Here is a 17,766-nt window from a genome sequence, read left to right as displayed (position 1 = left end):
GCTCCCCCGGCCCCGCTCCATGGCCGCGGCCCCGCCGCGCCCCGCCCGCCGCGCAGCTGAGGGAGGCGGGGCCGGCGGCGCGCGGGACATGGAGGAGCGGGAGGGCCGCGCCGGAGGCTTCAGGAAGGTGCGGCGGTCCCGGGCGGGGGGACTCGGTCCCGGGCGGGGGGTTTCGGGCCTGCTCATCCCTTCCTCTCTCCGCGCAGGACACCGTGGACCGGCTGCTTCGCCTCCATTTCCGGGACGGGAGGACACGAGGTACCGGGGCGGCGGCGGGCGGTACCGGGAGGGCCCGGGCGCGGCTGGCCGGGCCCCCGCCTGCCGTCAGCGCCTTGTCGTTGCAGTGAGCGGGGACGCGCAGCTGCTGATGGCCGAGATGCTGAACGTCTTCGTGCGAGGTGAGCGCGCGGGGTCAGCCCGAGCCGCCCCGTGGGCCCGTTACCGACCGGCGGGGCCCCCCCCGCCCCAGCCTTCGCCCCGAGCATCCAGCGCTTCGTCTCATCCCGCGCTGCACCAGCTCTGCTGTCTCCTGCGCAGCCGAAGCCCTGACACCGCTTCCCGCACTCCTCCGGGCTACCTCCCTCCCAGGAAACTAGCCAGGCCCCCCGGGCGGGACCCCCGTCCCTGGCAGCTCCCATACCCCTCTCACTGCCCTCCGCTTTCCCTTGTCCTGCAGAAGCGGCGGCACGGGCAGCACGGCAGGCTCAGACGGAGGACCTGGAGAAGGTGGATATTGAGCATCTGGAGAAAGTGCTGCCGCAGCTGGTATGTAACTGTGGGCCCGAACTGCACGGGAGCAGGATGAGGATGTGAGCTGAAACAGCTTAATGCTTTTCCCCCTGGGAGATGTTTCAGGAACCTGGCCTATGTGCTGACTGGCTTGCTGCTCTCTCCTTACAGCTTCTGGATTTCTAGAGGCCTCCTGAAGCACATACTGCCTGCCAGCAGATGGTCCTGACCTGACAGCAAACATCTGTCTCAGCCTCAGAGTCCAGCTCTGGGAAAAACAGTTTCAACTTTTTCTTCTTCTGTTGTTTTGCTTCTGTTTCCCCTCTCCTTTACCAAGCACAATACAGTCCATGGCAATGATGCTGTCAGATACTATTTTTGAGAAGAGGCTGTTGTAGGCTTGTTTTGTTCAGCTGAGTATGTAACTGGTTTCTGTCTTGCTGCTTTACTCCTGTAACAGGGGCCTGTATTTCACAGCATGGTAAGATGCTGTTGCTTTCTCAGCTAATGTGAGAAACAGGTGCTGCTTCACAGAGATGCATGGAAAGACTTAATGGCTGGAAATACCATCCAGCCTTCAGGCTCTCCTTGCCTCAGCAGGCAGCTGTGACAGCAACTCGAGTAGCTCCAAGCCTGTCTAATGAATAGGTCGTTAACAGGAGCTCAGTCACAGGCTCTTGCCAAGAGCAGGTAACTGATCTTTATTTTATAAATAAACAGTGTTTGTCCCTCACTACCTTCCAGTATTTCTCTAGAGCTGTGACATCAAAGAATACTTGGAACCTTTTAACCATTTGATATTCTCCTCAGAAGCTGCTTCCCCTCTGCTATAAATTTGTTCTCACAAACATCAGTAAGTTAAAAACCCGTCTCCCTCCCTTCGCTGTAATTAATCATCAAAAGTCAAGTTGCTTCAAAGACTTGAAGAGTTTCCCCCTCACCCACCCTCTTCTCTAAATCTCTGTAGGAGGAAAGGAAAAAAGGACAAAATAACAAACAGCATGTGTGAGGATCCCACATCACGGGACAGCCTGGCCCCTCTGGCAGTGGGGGGAAGGGAGGGGGGGGAGCAGGGGGCGCTATGAAATAAGAAACCTTACACATGTGGGCAGGACCCACACAACCCAACTGGCTTTGTTGGGAAATGCACGGCCCCTGCAGGAGCACCACTGACGGGCCATGGCTTGGGGCCTGTGCTCCTGCTGTGGGATCACAGGGATCCTGTTCCCAGGGACAGCTGTGGCAGGCAGAGGCTCGGCAGGTCCTTGTTCTCTTTTCAGCCAGGAGCTATCAGGGTCATTCCTCAGGACACCAGCTACTTGGAAATCTCTTGAAAACTGCAGTTTAATACACGTTCTGATGACAGAACCAGCTTAAGCAGTCCCCAGCAGCCCTCTGCCACTCAGCCAAGACAACTGTTTGTGCAGCTGTACAACGCACCCTATGAAGGAACTGACCTAGTTCAGCCTTCGGCCCCACAACCATTGGTAAAAAAAAGGCAATAGCAAAAAAATGCAACTAATGCTACCTTTGAATGCCCCAAAACCCCAGGGATGAGTTCAGCTATTACAGCAGAAGTGATACTGAAACAAAACTAGCTCATCAGGTACCTGCAGGTATTGTTCTGCAGCAGGGCTGAAATCCTTGTAGCAAGCAGCTTAGTGAACAGCCTGCAGTTTTAAATGTCAGGGCATCTTGTCCCCCTTAAAGAATTCAGTCCTACTTTCTTGCCTTTTCCAGATTTCACATCCTCATCTCTCCCTCCTCTCTGACTCCTCCTGACACAGGTCCCAAAGCTGCTGCTGTAAAAAGGCTCCAGTTCCCTGCACTGACACACACGAGCATCGACTCAAGAGAATTGCTGATGCGGACATTAGTAGTAAAGCAGCATTTTAATAGCAGCAACAGCTAAAACTAACTCTTCTTTGCATAGGGAAGAGGAATAAGACCTCTGATCTAGCTGTTAAAGGTACTGATTTTTCATTCTTGTGCTTATATTGGGTTCGATGTGTGGCTGAGTCACACAAGGGTCAAGCACAGGCAGAACTGCCTGAGAGAACTCACAGTCAGCAGTATGAAGTCTAGTCCTCATCCCTGCACTTAACCCATGAAATTGCCCCAGGAATACTGATACTGCTGCTTGTATCCCTAAACTACTTCTATTTTCCCACCTCAGGTACTTGCAGGTGACAGTTACAGTGCCTGCTCTTTATGAAACTGGCAGAATCAGAACAGCTAAGCAAATTGGCACTATTTGATGTCTCCTGTGCTCTTCAAAAGATAAGGACAAGCACATCTGAAGGCACACTGCAACAACTTCTTCCAACCACACTGCTGCTGCTTATTCTAACCCTGGGAATCAAAAACACCAGCACAAGTATTCCCCCACCTATCATTAGCAATGGCTTCTGGTTTCCCCCCAATTTATCCTGCATAAATTCAGCAAAGCAGCTTTAGCTACAGTCTGCCTCTGACCTGGGTGACATGAGTAAGCCTGACACAGCACCTGAACCAAGATACAGACAGTCCTATGGAAGGTAGGCTCAGTCCACACTTAATCCACTAAAGCAATGAACTTTAAACATTATTTTAATGGTTTTTTGGTTTGCTGTGGTATGCCTTTACAGCCTGTCAAGCACCAGAAGAGCTTGGTCTCCACAGGGAGGATTTAGAGCGGCAGCTGTACACAGTGCTCTCACATTCCCCACTGCCAGTGGCCGCACACATTCCCTGTTTATGTTTGGGTGTCGTATAAGAAATCAATCAACTTTTTTGGTAAAGCATTCTGCTCCCTCTGCTTTGAGTCTTCTTTTTCCTCTTACACCTTTCTTTCATGCCTCCCCCTCCCTCCAAATTTCTTCAAAGCATCTAGGAGCATTTGGAAATAATTAGACCTGAAGGGAAATGTTGGCCAGGCTGGGAGACAATGACAAGTGCCAGGAACCCTGGGTGCCCTTTCTAGCCACTTTGAAGTTCATTCAGATGGTACAAAGCTCGGTTTTGCTTTGTTAAAAAAAAAACGAGAGGAAGGGAATGAGGCATGACAGGCCCATTGAAAAGGGAGCAGGTTCCTGTGAACTGACAGAGAGACCAAGTGCTGGGGCAAGAAACATTATCAAAGGGACCGACCAAAAGGGCTCCCACGGCCACTCTGCTTTATTACATATACAAATTGTGCAGATGTGCATGTGGTGCAGGGAGGAAACAAGGAAAATGGAAAACATGGTATTACTATACCATGGAACCCCAGCTCTCCATGGATCGCTGATCCACGGAGAAGACTTCAAATAGAATCCAGCACCATGGCTGCTGTGGCACTACAGAGTTCATCTCCAGTGTAATGGCAATTCCAACCAACAGCATTCATGTCCACATGATGTCTGCAGAAGGCAATGACCCGGACTGGGGCTTTCCCCCAACACGAGTGGTGGTGCAGGGCATGGCCACCCTGCTCCAGGAACACTCCAACCACCAACCAGCTGGCATGGGAAGAGACCCTTGAACTGAATGGCTTTTTCCTTGCTGTAATTACTGGTGTTAATTATACACAGTGAAAACAGAACTAGAGCTTAGGGCAGAAATAATCTCAAGAGGCGTTCCATGAACAGATACCTGTGTTCTTTGTTAGTAAGATTCTGGCAACTGAACACAATACAAGGGCAGCAGCCCAAGAGGTTCACAGGAAAGGCCAACTGAACTGGTTTAAGTGACCTAAGTGCTTCCTCTTCATTCACTTTCCAGGCATCTATATCCAAAATTATCAGCAGCACTAACCCCACCCAGCAAGAAGCAGAGAGAAGTCTGTTTTAGGCATCACTTAACAACTATAGTTAAAGCTGAACCAGATTGTATCTTGATGCTAGAATCCAGGCAGATAGACTCAAGTGATCTCTGAAGGTAGAACTGGGAAGATTGAATTTAAAAATATGGACAGAAACAAAGTCCTTCACAGAAAGTATATAGAAATTATATCCCACTTATTTCTCTATGCTTATTATTTGCATGCAAGAAACCTTAAATTTAACTTCTAACCTTGCTTCTGTAGTCACAAAGACCATAAACAGGCCTTCCACTCCTCCACCAGGTGCAACTGGCATCTGAAATAGCAATTCTCTTTTTATAACTAATGTTCATACAGATTAGCTCTCCAGGGCCACTAACAATTTCTTACGCGTTCTGAGTAAGTTCATCAAGACAGGGGGACAGCTGATTGCTCACTGATCCAGCAGCCCAGGATGCTTCATCTCTTTCCACCTACAAAAAAACCCCACAGGAGCATTAAAACACTGAACATGTAATTTGCACTGTCTCATTTCTCAATAACATGATCTGGTGGCTGAGGGCTCTGGACACTGCTGTGCTCAGGCAGCATTGGGGACCACATGGGAGCACTTAGGGAGATGGAATGGGAAATACATCAAAACTTTTGGAGCAGGGAACTTCATCCTTCATGTTATTAATATGCACATTAGAGCATATTATTAACCTTTCATACTAGCTGTTAAATGGGAAACCTGCATGGGTAGGTGAGATGATATTTTGTACTTTGTCCAGATAATCTTTACTTGGGAAAGAAAACTCTCAAGTGCAATGCTTCAAACATACTGGAAGCAGGCAACAGTGAAGATCCTGTTTCCCACTGCATCAGTATCTCAGCACCAATCTATACCAGACCAGCCCCAGCAGGGAAATACCCCAACTCACTTGGGAGCCTTCAGACCTTATGGTCTGCTTGCTGGAGCTGAGGGCCCCACAGCACCTTCCAGAAACAAATACTAAAATTCTCATCCAGAAAGTTAATATTTGGCATTAGTAGCCAGGGATTTCCATAGAAGCATTACTAGTTTTGTTGCTGTTAAGGGGGCTGATTTAATGTCTCTTTTTTTTTTCCCCTTTTTTTTGATTTCCTCTCTCCTCTCTCCCTCTTGTCTTTGCCACTGCATCAAAAAGTGAATATTGTCAACTGTTTAATTCAGGAATCCTTCTTCTAATTATCTCATATTTTGTATAAATTCACATAAAAAACACACACATAAGCTATTTGTTCGGGGACTAAAAACAAGATTGCAGTTTTCTGATGAGGCTAAACCAAGAAAAAATTAGTAATGGAAACTTGGTTAAATCTTCATTATGGAAAACCACTACTGGTTTGCAGTGAAGATTTAAAACAGGAAGACCAGCTAAAAAAATTCAAGAGAAAGAAAAGTACTAAAACAGACTACAGAAGCAAAAGGGAAAATAATGCCAGAGATTTAACAGATGACATTGGCCTTTGGTATGTAGAATGTCCTGCCTATTAATATTTGAACAACACTGGCAGAGTTAAGAGCTCAGTGCATCAAACCAAAAACATAGTTAAGAATGCTGCAAGCATATGGATTAGGCATCAGACTCCCCAGTGTTCAGAGCCTGCACTCAGATCCTTCTCCAGTGAAGGCTGAGGTTCAAGTCACAAACCCATGTGTGATCAACAAGCAGTGAACCAAGTTCCTGCATGCACAGGCTGACATCTGCAACAATGCTGGCAACATCCAACACATCTGGCAGAGAGGAACCTGCCCTTTGGGGCAGTTTAGAATGAACAGAGCTCTCCTCTGATTTCATGATACCTGGCAGCTTCAGCCACTTGGGGATTTTCCCAGGGGTCCTCCTCAAGCCCTGCAGAGCTCCCTGGGTGCTGGCTGCTGCTGGACACTCACTGCTCTTTTTGTCACTTCCTGCTTCTGGGTCAGGTGGGGACGGAGCTCCCGATGCTACAGACGATGAAGCAGAAGGAACTAATGACCTGGAAAAACACCTGAGAGAAATAAGCAAGGAGAATTAAGGTCATTTTTCATAATAAACCCTGTACCACCACCTTTAAATTTTTTAAGTCAGATTGAAAAGGTTCTTCTTTTTCCACAATAAAAGCACTAGGATTTACTTGATTTAGTCACTGAAATCCTACTTTGCAAAGGACTCACAAAGCTATGAAGTTGAGTATGACAGTATGACTGTTTCTGGAGAGCAGGAAGCCCTAGCATCTTCAAAGAACACTTCTTTGTAGTAAGATGAGCTCATTCCATGCTTCCCCTCCCTGAAATACTCAGGCATTTGCAAATCTATTCAGTCCCAACATACCTGGCTACTAATAAATCAGCTGCAGAAGGGGAAACTGCAGAGCTCAGCAGGTCCGATTTCAGGTAAGAAGCTGTTTAAAAATGAAAGCAAGTCACTCATTTTGTAACATAGACACAACAATCACCACAGTATCACACAGCTCTCAGCTCAACAAATACCTGCTGTATACTACAGTAGATCTCCATCACCCTTGCCCCAAATGACACAGGACACTTTTTAACTATGGAAGTTTCTTTCACAACTCAGAGGTGCCCTATTTCATCATTCAAACCTTGAGATCTTGACATTTTCTTTCAGTGCTCACCACATCTCAGAAACTTTTCTGTGAAGCCAGAGCGTGCTTTGATCTCTGGGAGAAACAGGGATTCTAAGCATAAACCAGAGATGTCAAAGTACCAAAGATTCAGATCTGTTCTACCATCTTCAGCCAATCCACTACCACAGGAACGCTGCAAAAGCGTTTAACAGTAATTTGGCTAGTTAACATTTTGAACAGGATTTCTTCTACAGAGCCATTCTTCTATCATTCTTGCTCTCATGGCAGACAATGCCCACTCCCCAGCCTAATGAATCCCATAAAAAAGGTACTATGTCTACATTTGTGCTCAAGCTAACTGACCAAGCCAGCTCTGAAGAGCTTCAGCCAGTTGAATGGGGACATTCACCAGCATTCTCAAGGACTGCAGTACCTTTTGTCAGAAGATCTCTGACAGTAAGGATGTAATTCTCGGTCTACTACAAGAGCTATACAGTCAGCTGAAGGAGAGAGGCAATGCACTCACCCCTGCACTCCTCAGATCCAAAATGAATTACAGCAGTTGGAAAGAGTTTAGCCTGCAGCAAAAGGGGAAAAGAAGGTATCACTGAATGTAGATGCTTTCACAGTTCACAGTGAACATTAGAGGCAGGTTAGACAGGTACAGACAAATTCATGGAGTTCAAGCCAAGGTCACTGAACCATCTATAATTCAGAAAAAGTTAAACTTGTGCAGAGCACAGGGCACTCGGGAGTACAACGTGAAGCAAAATTTTATTATCTGTTCTACCACACAGAGGTGATGAGACCTGTACAGCATGTGCTCACTGTGCCAGTGCCCTGCCAATCCTCCTCTGTCCCCCTATGTCCTGCCATTGTATTGCACACACATTCTCCACTGCTGAGCAGATAACAGGAATATGAAGAAGAATCTTCTAAGATCTGAGTGGCTGATAGCAAGAGAAGAAAAATCTAGCTATGCCCTCCAAAATCTATTTTAGATCATTTTATTGCATTTACACCCTATGGGGTCTACGTCTATGGTTGAAATCTGTCTAGTTTTGCCAGCTTTCCAGGGCACAGTATTTCCTTTTATAAATCCAGCCAGAATTCCTAGTTCCTACTTGTCAGAATAATCGCCACATTCAAACACTTTTTCCATCCAGTAGGTTTGGTTGTTATTTTTTTCCCTTTATTTCAATGGAAGTTCCTGTGACTGGTGTCCATTTCCTCTTGTCCTTTCACTGGGCTCCGCTGGGAGGTCTGGCCCATCTCCCTTGCTGTTCCCCATCTCTTTCCTTGCACATGTTGACAAGCCCCCCAGAGCTTCTCTTTTCCAGGCTGAACAACCCTGACTCTCTTTGCCTCTCCCCATGTGTCAGACACATCGGTCCCTCGTTATCTTTTGGTCCTTTGCTGGGCACCAGAGAAACTGTAAAACTGGACTCACAGTCCCCCAGTTCAACTAAAGAATCACAAACGTACCCGTAGGTAAAGGAGGGACCTACCCATGGAGGCTGCTCTGCCACCTCCAGTGACACAGTGTCAACCACACCTTCAAAAAACCCAGTGCTGGAACTAAGGGATACATTATGTAGCACTACCCCACCATGTCCAGATGGTGTATCCAAGTGTTCCCAAGGGAAACAGAGAGCAACAAAGTCAAAATTATTGAACTTAGTACTAAAACCAGACACTGCTGCAAGCACAGGCTTGGATTTTTAAAAGGGTTTGAAGGTGATACGCAGAAGATTAATATGATATGGTATAACCAGCTGTACCAGAAAGGATTCTGAAAGAAAAATATTGTATTTATTACCTACATCACATGTCAGTATAATACCACAGAAAGAAAAACTAGCTGAAACAATTCTGTTAAGCTTTTAGGAAGCTTATACTAAGCTTACCTTATACTAAGAAACAGGTAAAGACACCAAATCATAGTGTAAACTAGATAAAAGCAACCCACTGCCTCACTTGTATCACTCATGCATACTTGGGAACTGTGCAGGGCAGACTGCCTGCTCTGAAGGTTTCCTGAGCCTCTGTTGCCACCATCAGCCCAGTCTGGATACTGGAATGACGGTCCCTGGACCTGATCCAGAGCAGCAGTTACCAGAACTCAGCGGAACCCTGATCTCCACAGAGGATGCTGTGGACTGCTGCCCTATACAGAGACTAATAAAACTGTATTAACTGAAGGCAAAATGAAACAGCTTCACCTATCTTCCTGCCTACAAGCTTCAGATGAGCATGTGGTATTGCACATTTTTTTGATGCTAATCCAAAGGCTGTGGGAGACTGTCTCACACAGCATGGCCAACATCACACTAGACTGAAGCAGGAGACATTCATTAGCCTACTCCAAGTCTCAGCTCCTGCTAAAGCATCCAGGAAATTTCACATCCTTGAACTGACATTTTAGCAAAAATAATTATTTATTAGGTCTTTTAACATTTCATTCCTCAATCAACAGGGCCTAAGGTTGCCTGCTCCAGTCACAAAGACGGCTCTCCATAAACTTTTTTAATTAAAAAGTACCAGACATGGTTTAGAAACCCCAGAGAAAACTCTCACAAGAGCTTTGATGTTTTCGCTGCATTCGTCTATTTAGGAAATGGGTGCCTTAAAAAGGGCCCCCCCAACACACATACACTGAAGCCCTTTTACACACAACATCCTTTTCATGCCAGCTGCAAGTTGGAAAATGAGGTTTTTGTAGTGTGTTAGTGTTGGAATTTTTTAATAACCTCCCCTCTCTTTTTTTCACCTCCCAACCAATTATCTTGGTAAATAATTAACATTCTGAAGAAGATAAGTAAGCACAGCATCTCAGAGCTCAAAGCCCTTTAGTTCAAAGCCCTGCCCTTTTCTCTTAGTTTCCCTGCTGCCGCCACTGAAACTTCCTTGTCAATCAAGCTCTGGGCACACACATCAAAGCCTCATGTGGGAATGGCCCCAAGGGGTCAGAGAAAATTCATGGCAGGGCCTGTGTGAGGCACAAAGAGAGAAAGAGAGTGAGAAACACAGACTAAGAGCTAGACACACACTCAACGAACAAACACACAGACAGACTGTGCCCCAATATAAACCTCTACCCTCTTTACTCACAGGTTGTCAAATAACCATAGTTCTCAGTTTCAGGATCCACGTCCACAATCATTTCCCACTGCTGGCAAAACATCAGTCCAAATGTTTCAGTTCAAAATCTTAATTGAAAGAAACTCAGAGGAGCTAGACAGCAGCCCACAAGTACACAGAATGCAACCTCCTTCCCATGGCTCCTTTCCCTGCACCCCTATCCCTTCCTAGGGGTCAGCCAACACGGAGTCCCCTCTTGCCAAACTTCCATCCAATAAGTTATTTTTCTTCAATTCACACAGACTATTGGCTCATGCACAGAACCCTTGGTTCAGCTCCCTTTGTGCAGAATTTTCAGGTACCAATCCCAGCACTTCCTGAGAGCTCAGTACAGAAGGCAGCTGCACCTCACTTCTCACCCCACGAATTCTCTAGCCAGTCACTAGCAGGACATAATGCTGTCCCAGAGTTTCCCAAAAAACAAAAGTATTTAAATCAGCAGCAATTTTACATTAAAAACAAGCAGGCCAATGGAATGATCCCACTGTCCAAGGGCTGTCTTGGCACAAAGAAGAGAAGGCTTTAGTAGATGCCACGCAGGAAAACATGCAAGCCCAAAGTCAAAGCCTCTAACATTTTCTAACACAGCTAAGAATGTAAGGATCACACACTGGCTGTTCTAATGTTTGCAGTTGTTCTAATGCATCTGCCAATGTTTCTAGAAGAACAACTCTCCAGTTCTTAACCTCACTTCATAGGATTCTTTTAAGATTATCTGTGAATCAGAATAGATTTTGAAAACTCTTAGAATCACACTGAGCCTGTCAGATTGAGTAAAAGAATCAAAGGCTGTCCAAAACAATTAAGTCAAAAAGCTCCGTTCAGTTATATGCAGAGAATTACCACAACAGGACTGAGCCAAGAGCCAGTTACTACACTCAAACACCCAGCATTTCTTTTCCTTGCTGCTTTGATTTCCAGCCAAAGAAACAATGCCATTCTGACTGGGGAAATAGATGCTATTATCTATTGAATTATAATGTTCAAATCACACTGTGCAAGAACATATTTACAAGATACAGTCAGATCTTGTACAGATCTGTACTGATGCACCAACAGCCAGAAATCCAACTGAAAATGGTGTTCCCCTGTGCAACTGTATAGATGCAATACAGATGCAATTGCACAGCAACACGCAATATAAATAAAAATGCTTTTTGCTTGTGGGTTGGTTTTAGGGTTTTTTTGGTTTGATTTGGTTTGGTTTTTTTTGGACAGATGAAAAACTGAGACCTAATGAGATTAAATAACTTATTCAAGGTCACACAGGATGGCAGTAGACGAAATGAGAACTAAGTATGAGAGTCTCTAGAGCCCCATCCAAGGCCATAATCACAGGACAGCTTCTTCTGAAGGGATTAGAAAGTCACTGAGGCAAGGAGAGAAGGAAGTCAATGTCCTGCCTACTGCTCTTCCCATTTAGGAAGTATTATTCCCAATGACCAACTTATCAGATTTTAAAAAGATCTAACACAGCTTCATCCATTTGCTTAGTTACAGTTGCAAAAGTTTAAATGAATGCTTTCCATTTCAGAGATCTGAAGACCAGCCTGTTACTCATAAAGCCACATTTAGTCTGAAACTATGCAGCTGAGTAACTGCAGTTTTACTCAAGAGAGGAAGCGAACAGTTACTTGGACACTGCAGTGGTGAGCGTGGTTTGTGACAGCACGGCACCCTGGCACAACAAGGCTGCTGCATCTCGCATTCCACGATAAAAATATCCACACTAGAACAACGTTCCCGGGTGAATCCAGCTGTGAGACAGCAGAGAAACATTTCTGCTTTGTTTTACTGCATGTTTTAGTAACTTGTTCTCTAGAACACAGAAAATATTTCAGGCAGAACCCTCCCCAAATAATGCCTCAATACTTCCTCCTTCACAGACATACACATGCAAACAAAAATCCCAGAGCAGAGCACTGCAGATGATGTCCATTATTCCCGGCAGTTGTTCTGTTCCCTGACAGAGCAGTGCTGTCGGACCAGGCAGGGGCTGCTGTCAAAGGGAACTCGCAGCTGCCAGAAGGAGCAGCATTCTTTCCGTTACATGATCTGAGAGGATCTGCCACAGGTCTGCTGTTGGTTTGATGTTAGAAGATGAATAAGAAAATAAGCACTTCAAAGGAACACGCGCATGGAAGGAGAAACCCAAGCTACCAACATGAAATACTGCATAGTACACACACCCCAAACACATAAACTAGCTCTTGGAAAATTCAACTGGAAAGCCAGTGGATCAAAAGGTTCTCCAGCAAGACTGCACAGCATCACTGAAACAGAAATAAACACCACAGCTATGGTGAAAGGGGCAGACCAAGTGGTTCATGTTTATAACCTGAGAACAAAGCTGCCCAATGTGAACAGCAACTGCCAAAGGAGGTGGATATCCTGCAGCCACCACAGAGGTGGGTCTGATCCAGCTAAGACAGAGGACCTTTAAAATTCATAAGGCAAAGATAAGATTTGAAAACACTGTTTTGAGAAGGCTATTTAATAAGGAATCCAGGTATAAAGAGTATTCATTGAGCCCCTGAGCCGAGATCAGAAAGATGTGGCCTCCAAACCTGACAGTAGCAGTGACCACTTTGGGCAGGATTTCCACTCTGAATTCAGTTGTCCAAGGAAGCTCTCACTGGGACCAAAGCACCCTGCCATACTTGAAGCCAAGCATGGACAGCCTCTGCGAGCATGGGTAACAGGCCTCACCACAAACAGGAGGTGAGACTGCTAGCAAATGCAGTCAGATGAGAAAATCCTGAATGGAGAAGTAAAGGACTAAGACTTTTAGGTGAATGCCATCCTCTGTGCTGGATGGATTTCAGTATTAATTGCAATTCTCTTTGCTAGTGAGTGCAATAACCACAAGGCCTGCCACTGGAAGTGCCTCCAACAGACTTAACTCTGATGAAGTAATTTTTTCTCAAATTCCTTCAGATTTTTGCCAATAGAGAAGGCTTCACACTGACCGTAGTTGGCTTCACTGAACAGGCATGCCAGACGTACTGCCCAAAGTGGCATTAACAAATAGGATATGGAAACAGAACCAAAGGCAAAGAAAGGAACAAACAGCTCGTCTGGATTTCTGCCTCGTGGTACGCGCCAGAGGAAACATTCGGTGCACTCTAAGATCTGATTAGAAGACCTAAATATTTATGTGGAAGTTTGTGGATTCCTTTAGCTCCTCTGAAGACAGAAGATGGCCTCCTGCCCTCTCTGCTGCCTTGACTTTTCCAGTGGTCAGTACTCCGACTTTCTGCTAATTCTTTCCTAGTATTAGCTCAGCAATCAATGATTTTTTCCACTAACCCACCCCAGATACGCACTACACAAGTGCCTGTTTCTGGGAGGAGAAAGAAGCTAAGAAGCAACTTTGAAAAGCTCAGACAGCCTAGAAAAACACAAACAAGGCACTAGAGCTATAAGGCATGCAAAGCCAAGTGCTACAACAGGGAAGCCTGTGGTTGATCAGCTCTGGAGAGCAGAATATTATAAAACACTTCAAGGGACATGAGAAGAAGGCGGCCAGCAAAAACAGCAACAACAAAAAAATCAAAGCAATGCCTTGAAGTCTTTATGGGTTCCAAAAACTTCATGTTGCTGCCAATGTGTGTGTTCACTATACTGTAAATACACACAGATTTTGGGAGAATTCACTTCAGACAGTTCTTTGAATCCAATCTTGGCAAACAAGTTGACAACATTTGTCTTTCTTTTTGGTTTTGCTTTCAGCGTAAAGGTTCTCCCTTCACTGTAAGTGATCAAATTTAGTGAATATGGTGCCAATCTTATCAGCTTGAATGGAACAAGAGGGTGGAGAGAACAGAAGTATTGATAATACGGTACTCCACCATCTGCAGTCACTCCTGTTACTGGCTTCGGCGCAAACTTCAGTAATTTATAAGTATCTGAATGCTCAAATGTGCTCACATTACTGCCTCAGACACCATCCACTCTTCGTTACAGACAGCACCAAGGCAGTCTGTAGAGTGGAGGATAGCCCACTGCTAACTTAGGACCTGGGATAATGTGAAAATTAAATGTTGAAAAAAAAAAATCCAGAATGGCCAGATACACCATGGCAGAACCCGTTCTGGAAAATCAAGAGTCAGGTTATGCACAGGCATCTCTGCAAGGGAAGCACATTAGGTGCCAAGCATCCCAACACAGCACGTGGGGGAAAAGCAGCAAATTCTGACAGTTACATGATACAACCTGACAACCTTAAAGAGATGTGCTACTGATAAAGACAAACTTCCTCCTGAACCTTTCACACATCCTCGAAATACAACAAAAGCTTGAGCAATTAGCTGTTCCATGACTTTACTCATGGCTCCCTTTTCCCTGTGATGTCTGGAAGAACTGTGCACTCCACAGCACTTCACTCACATTCACACCCTATATACCAGAACACTGATTCCAGAACAAGCTTTCTCAGTACAGGGGTGCTGGGTACTGTCAGGTTACCTTAGAGCAAAACCTCCTCTTCTCCCGGCCCCAAAGCCACATATTTTACAAAGCACCTGCCTACTGTCTTTACAGAGCAGCTTTTTCTTTTCATCTCCCTCCTTCCAGATTGGGGAACAGAAGGGGAGTTCTGACTAAAGTTCAAAACATTTCCCTTCCATGGATCACAGGATGCCTGAAAGGGGAAAGGTCTCCATCGAACCCCTCTGCACAGAGCCCAACCCCATCTGGGGCAGGGCCAGGCCCCACAGGCTTCTCTGCAGTCCCCAGCCCTGCGGGGACTCCACCCCATGCAAACCTCTTCCCACACTGAAGATTTCTCAGCTTGGAAGGCCGTAACATCAGGTGAGAAGCAGTGAGCAGGGCCCCATCCCCAGCACTGCCCCAGCACCACAAACATCCCCTCTCTCTCTCCTGGTCCAGCCCAGGGTTTTTTTTAACAAGACTGGGCTGTAAGGCAACTCCAAGTCTTTACAGAGCACTAATTTAACACATTTTTTGTTTCAGGGAGCTGCCACGAGGAATGAATTCCACGGTAAATGTCACAATTAAGAAACTGGGAAATTGCCACATATATAACAAGCACCAGTAATGGTGCCAGGTACGGAACAAAGGCTTTAACACAGCAAATTAAATAAAATTCCTGCCATAAAGTTTCTTATTTCAAAGACAAGAAGGTGTAATTATTCCTGTGGTGTTTCACTGCACAAGTCATGTTTCAGAAGATATCCAGAGAAACATGAGATGTGCACTGAGAAGGAGAAAATAAAAGAACAGTACTGCAGGGGGGGGGAGGCAGGGAAGGGGTAAATAGAGGCAAGCAGAGGATTTTGAACTTTTTAGAAGACAGATCAAAGCTAACAAGGCACCCATAGCCAGCACCAGGGGCTGGATGAACAGGAGGCAGATACAGGCCTGAACATTCAATCCTCTAAAAGCACGTGTATCTCTTCCACATGGCCTGGTCAGGAAGCTGTGGAACTTGGAAAGCTCCACTGCAAACAACTTCAGAGGCTAATCCCTACCTAATTCACTGTGCTGCCTGAAAAGTCTCTTTCTCTATCCCTCTCCCCACCCCAGCCCTTCTGCTCCCTCAGGGGCATCAAGCAAGAATTCTCACTGCAACTGCGTGAGCCTTTATTCTGCAGGATCTCTGATGCATCAGTCTGAAAGGTCCATGGAATTTTGAATGACAGAACACTTTAAACAGGGTGAGTTTGGGGCAAAGTCACTGGCAAAATCACTCGATTGCTCTCTTAACACCTGTGATTTACACAGCCAAGAGTCTCTGGCCAGAGACTTCAAGGCAAATTTATCTGACACTTGTAAAAAATCTCCAGGAATCTGAATTTGAAAACCTGTATTTCAGCCCTTGAGAAAAATTACACACAGAGACCATATATTCCTCAATGAACACACTGACTTGAAATAAATTCTCACATAGTGATTTCAAAAAGGTCAGATTTTTGTCTACTATGGCCTCTAGTTCCTGCTGTAGAAATTGAAAACAGTTCCCTTTCCACATCCAGTCTCACATCTCCTACTATCCTAGCCCAGCTACAGATAGAGCAAACTCAGCTAAGCTCGTGCCACACCAACTCCAGGTTAAATACAGCTCTGACTCGGTGGCACAGAGTGTGTGTACAAAACAATGCGACTCCCCCAGCCCTGCCCAGTGTGCCCGTGCCTATTGCTGCACAAGGTGGACCTCTTCTGGTGAAGAGTTTGTGCTCCAAAACACCTGTTCCATTAGCCTTGGCTGAGCAGAAGCCTACAGGGATCACAGCATTACACAGCTTCTTTTGAAAGGAACTACAGCCTATGGCAGGGTTAAGGGGAGCACAAGCCAGAGAGAATCACAGAGCACATGTGTGAGTCCTTACCTCAAACAGTGTCAGGCTTTCATCGTTCAAGACGATTCTGGGAGGTGCAACAACTGAAGTTAAAAAACAAGTTACAAAGCAGGACCACCCAGCAACCAGAACAGCAAATACAGCAGGTATGGGAAGGATCCCCACTCCCTGAAGGGGTGACATGTTCACATGCCCACAGAGGCTGTTTCATAGGCAGAAGCATAACATGGCTAAGGGAGCAGCTTATACCTTCTCTGCACTGTGAGGTTGTGTTTAGGGAAGGCATTCCTCCCTCCTCATATCTCAGGCATCAACAGATCCCATACATACCACAGCTAGGAACAGGTTTTGTAAAGTAAGGCCAAATATTACCAACAGCACTCACACAAGTAAAATGGCAACTCTGCATCAGCAAGGTGGCTTCTTACAAAGTCTCTCAAAGTGCCAACTGTGGAAAAAGGAGAGAGAGGTTTGCTGAATTACACTTGTTTCTTCAAATATTGGGCAAAAAGGCTGAACTGTAACAGCAGAACTGCCCTCTATAATGTATGGAGATTGACTTTTCCTCCAAAGTACACTGTTGCTATTACAAATCTCTTGTAGAAAAAAACAAGAGAAAAAACAAGCAAACAAACCAATCAACCAACCAAACCACTTGGACATCCTGGTCCCTTATCAAAATCTAGAAAATCCAATAGCAGCTACAGAGAGCAGCCAAGTGAGACTAGTAACTACTTATTATTTTGTGTTCCATAGAAAATTATCAAAAAACTTGTGCAGGTAACCATGGCTGCCAGCTGAGAGTGAGATCTCCAATAATAACAGTAAGAGCTACTTGGTGCATGGTCTGATCATCTTTTGTGAACTGACAGAGCCAGAAAGGTTCATCCCCTCTTAGTACAGTAGCTAAAGCTTCTTTTTCTTCTTTCCACTTTTTAGGGCTTGTTTTGGATTGGGGAAGGGGGTGTTGTTTTTCCCCCAAAACATTAACACAGTGGAAGTGTGGAAATGCATCCCAATAACACATCATTTGGACACAAACAAGGTGGAGAGCAAGTGGGACAGCTTCCTAAGCACAAATATTTTGTCATCAAGCAGCCTGACAGTCTCCACCAAGTAGCCCTTAGCTAAGTGAATTAGCCCAAATGGTCTTCTTATGCCATTCAGGGGCCCTGCAAGGACAGTGTAACTGCCTACTGC

The 17,766-nt window shown here is 45.5% G+C and overlaps 2 protein-coding genes across 2 annotated transcripts in view; one reads left to right on the top strand and one right to left on the bottom strand.

The window, feature by feature from the left end:
* Positions 1-67: 67 nt before the first annotated feature.
* Positions 68-1,114, top strand: CENPX (centromere protein X). Its single transcript, XM_027705241.1, has 5 exons — positions 68-127; positions 207-258; positions 345-398; positions 677-765; positions 901-1,114. The coding sequence occupies exons 1-5, from the start codon at positions 89-91 to the stop codon at positions 913-915; spliced, it is 249 nt and encodes an 82-aa protein (XP_027561042.1). The 5' UTR covers positions 68-88; the 3' UTR covers positions 916-1,114.
* A 561-nt stretch (positions 1,115-1,675) lies between these two features.
* Positions 1,676-17,766, bottom strand: part of ASPSCR1 (ASPSCR1, UBX domain containing tether for SLC2A4) — a 35,594-nt gene continuing 19,503 nt past the window's right edge. Inside the window, exons 11-16 of the mRNA XM_027705240.1 lie at positions 16,952-17,014; positions 16,597-16,649; positions 7,632-7,683; positions 6,850-6,919; positions 6,339-6,526; positions 1,676-4,983 (exon numbers count right to left, since the gene is read on the bottom strand). Coding sequence (XP_027561041.1) covers positions 4,970-4,983; positions 6,339-6,526; positions 6,850-6,919; positions 7,632-7,683; positions 16,597-16,649; positions 16,952-17,014 — 440 coding nt within the window. The 3' untranslated portion in view covers positions 1,676-4,969. The remainder of the gene's footprint in view (positions 4,984-6,338; positions 6,527-6,849; positions 6,920-7,631; positions 7,684-16,596; positions 16,650-16,951; positions 17,015-17,766) is intronic.

This window comes from Neopelma chrysocephalum, unplaced genomic scaffold (assembly GCF_003984885.1).
Source record: "Neopelma chrysocephalum unplaced genomic scaffold, ASM398488v2 Primary Assembly neopelma1_321, whole genome shotgun sequence".
NCBI lineage: Eukaryota > Metazoa > Chordata > Aves > Passeriformes > Pipridae > Neopelma > Neopelma chrysocephalum.
Note: the sequence above shows the minus strand (reverse complement) of the source record. Positions and strands in the feature narration are given on the sequence as shown.

Excerpts from the sequence above, each read along its gene's own strand:
- CENPX (XM_027705241.1), top strand. The coding sequence starts at position 89 with ATGGAGGAGCGGGAGGGCCGCGCCGGAGGCTTCAGGAAG. Across the intron at positions 128-206 it reads GCGCCGGAGGCTTCAGGAAG|GACACCGTGGACCGGCTGCT; the intron begins GTGCGGCGGTCC and ends CTCTCCGCGCAG. Across the intron at positions 399-676 it reads GCTGAACGTCTTCGTGCGAG|AAGCGGCGGCACGGGCAGCA; the intron begins GTGAGCGCGCGG and ends CTTGTCCTGCAG.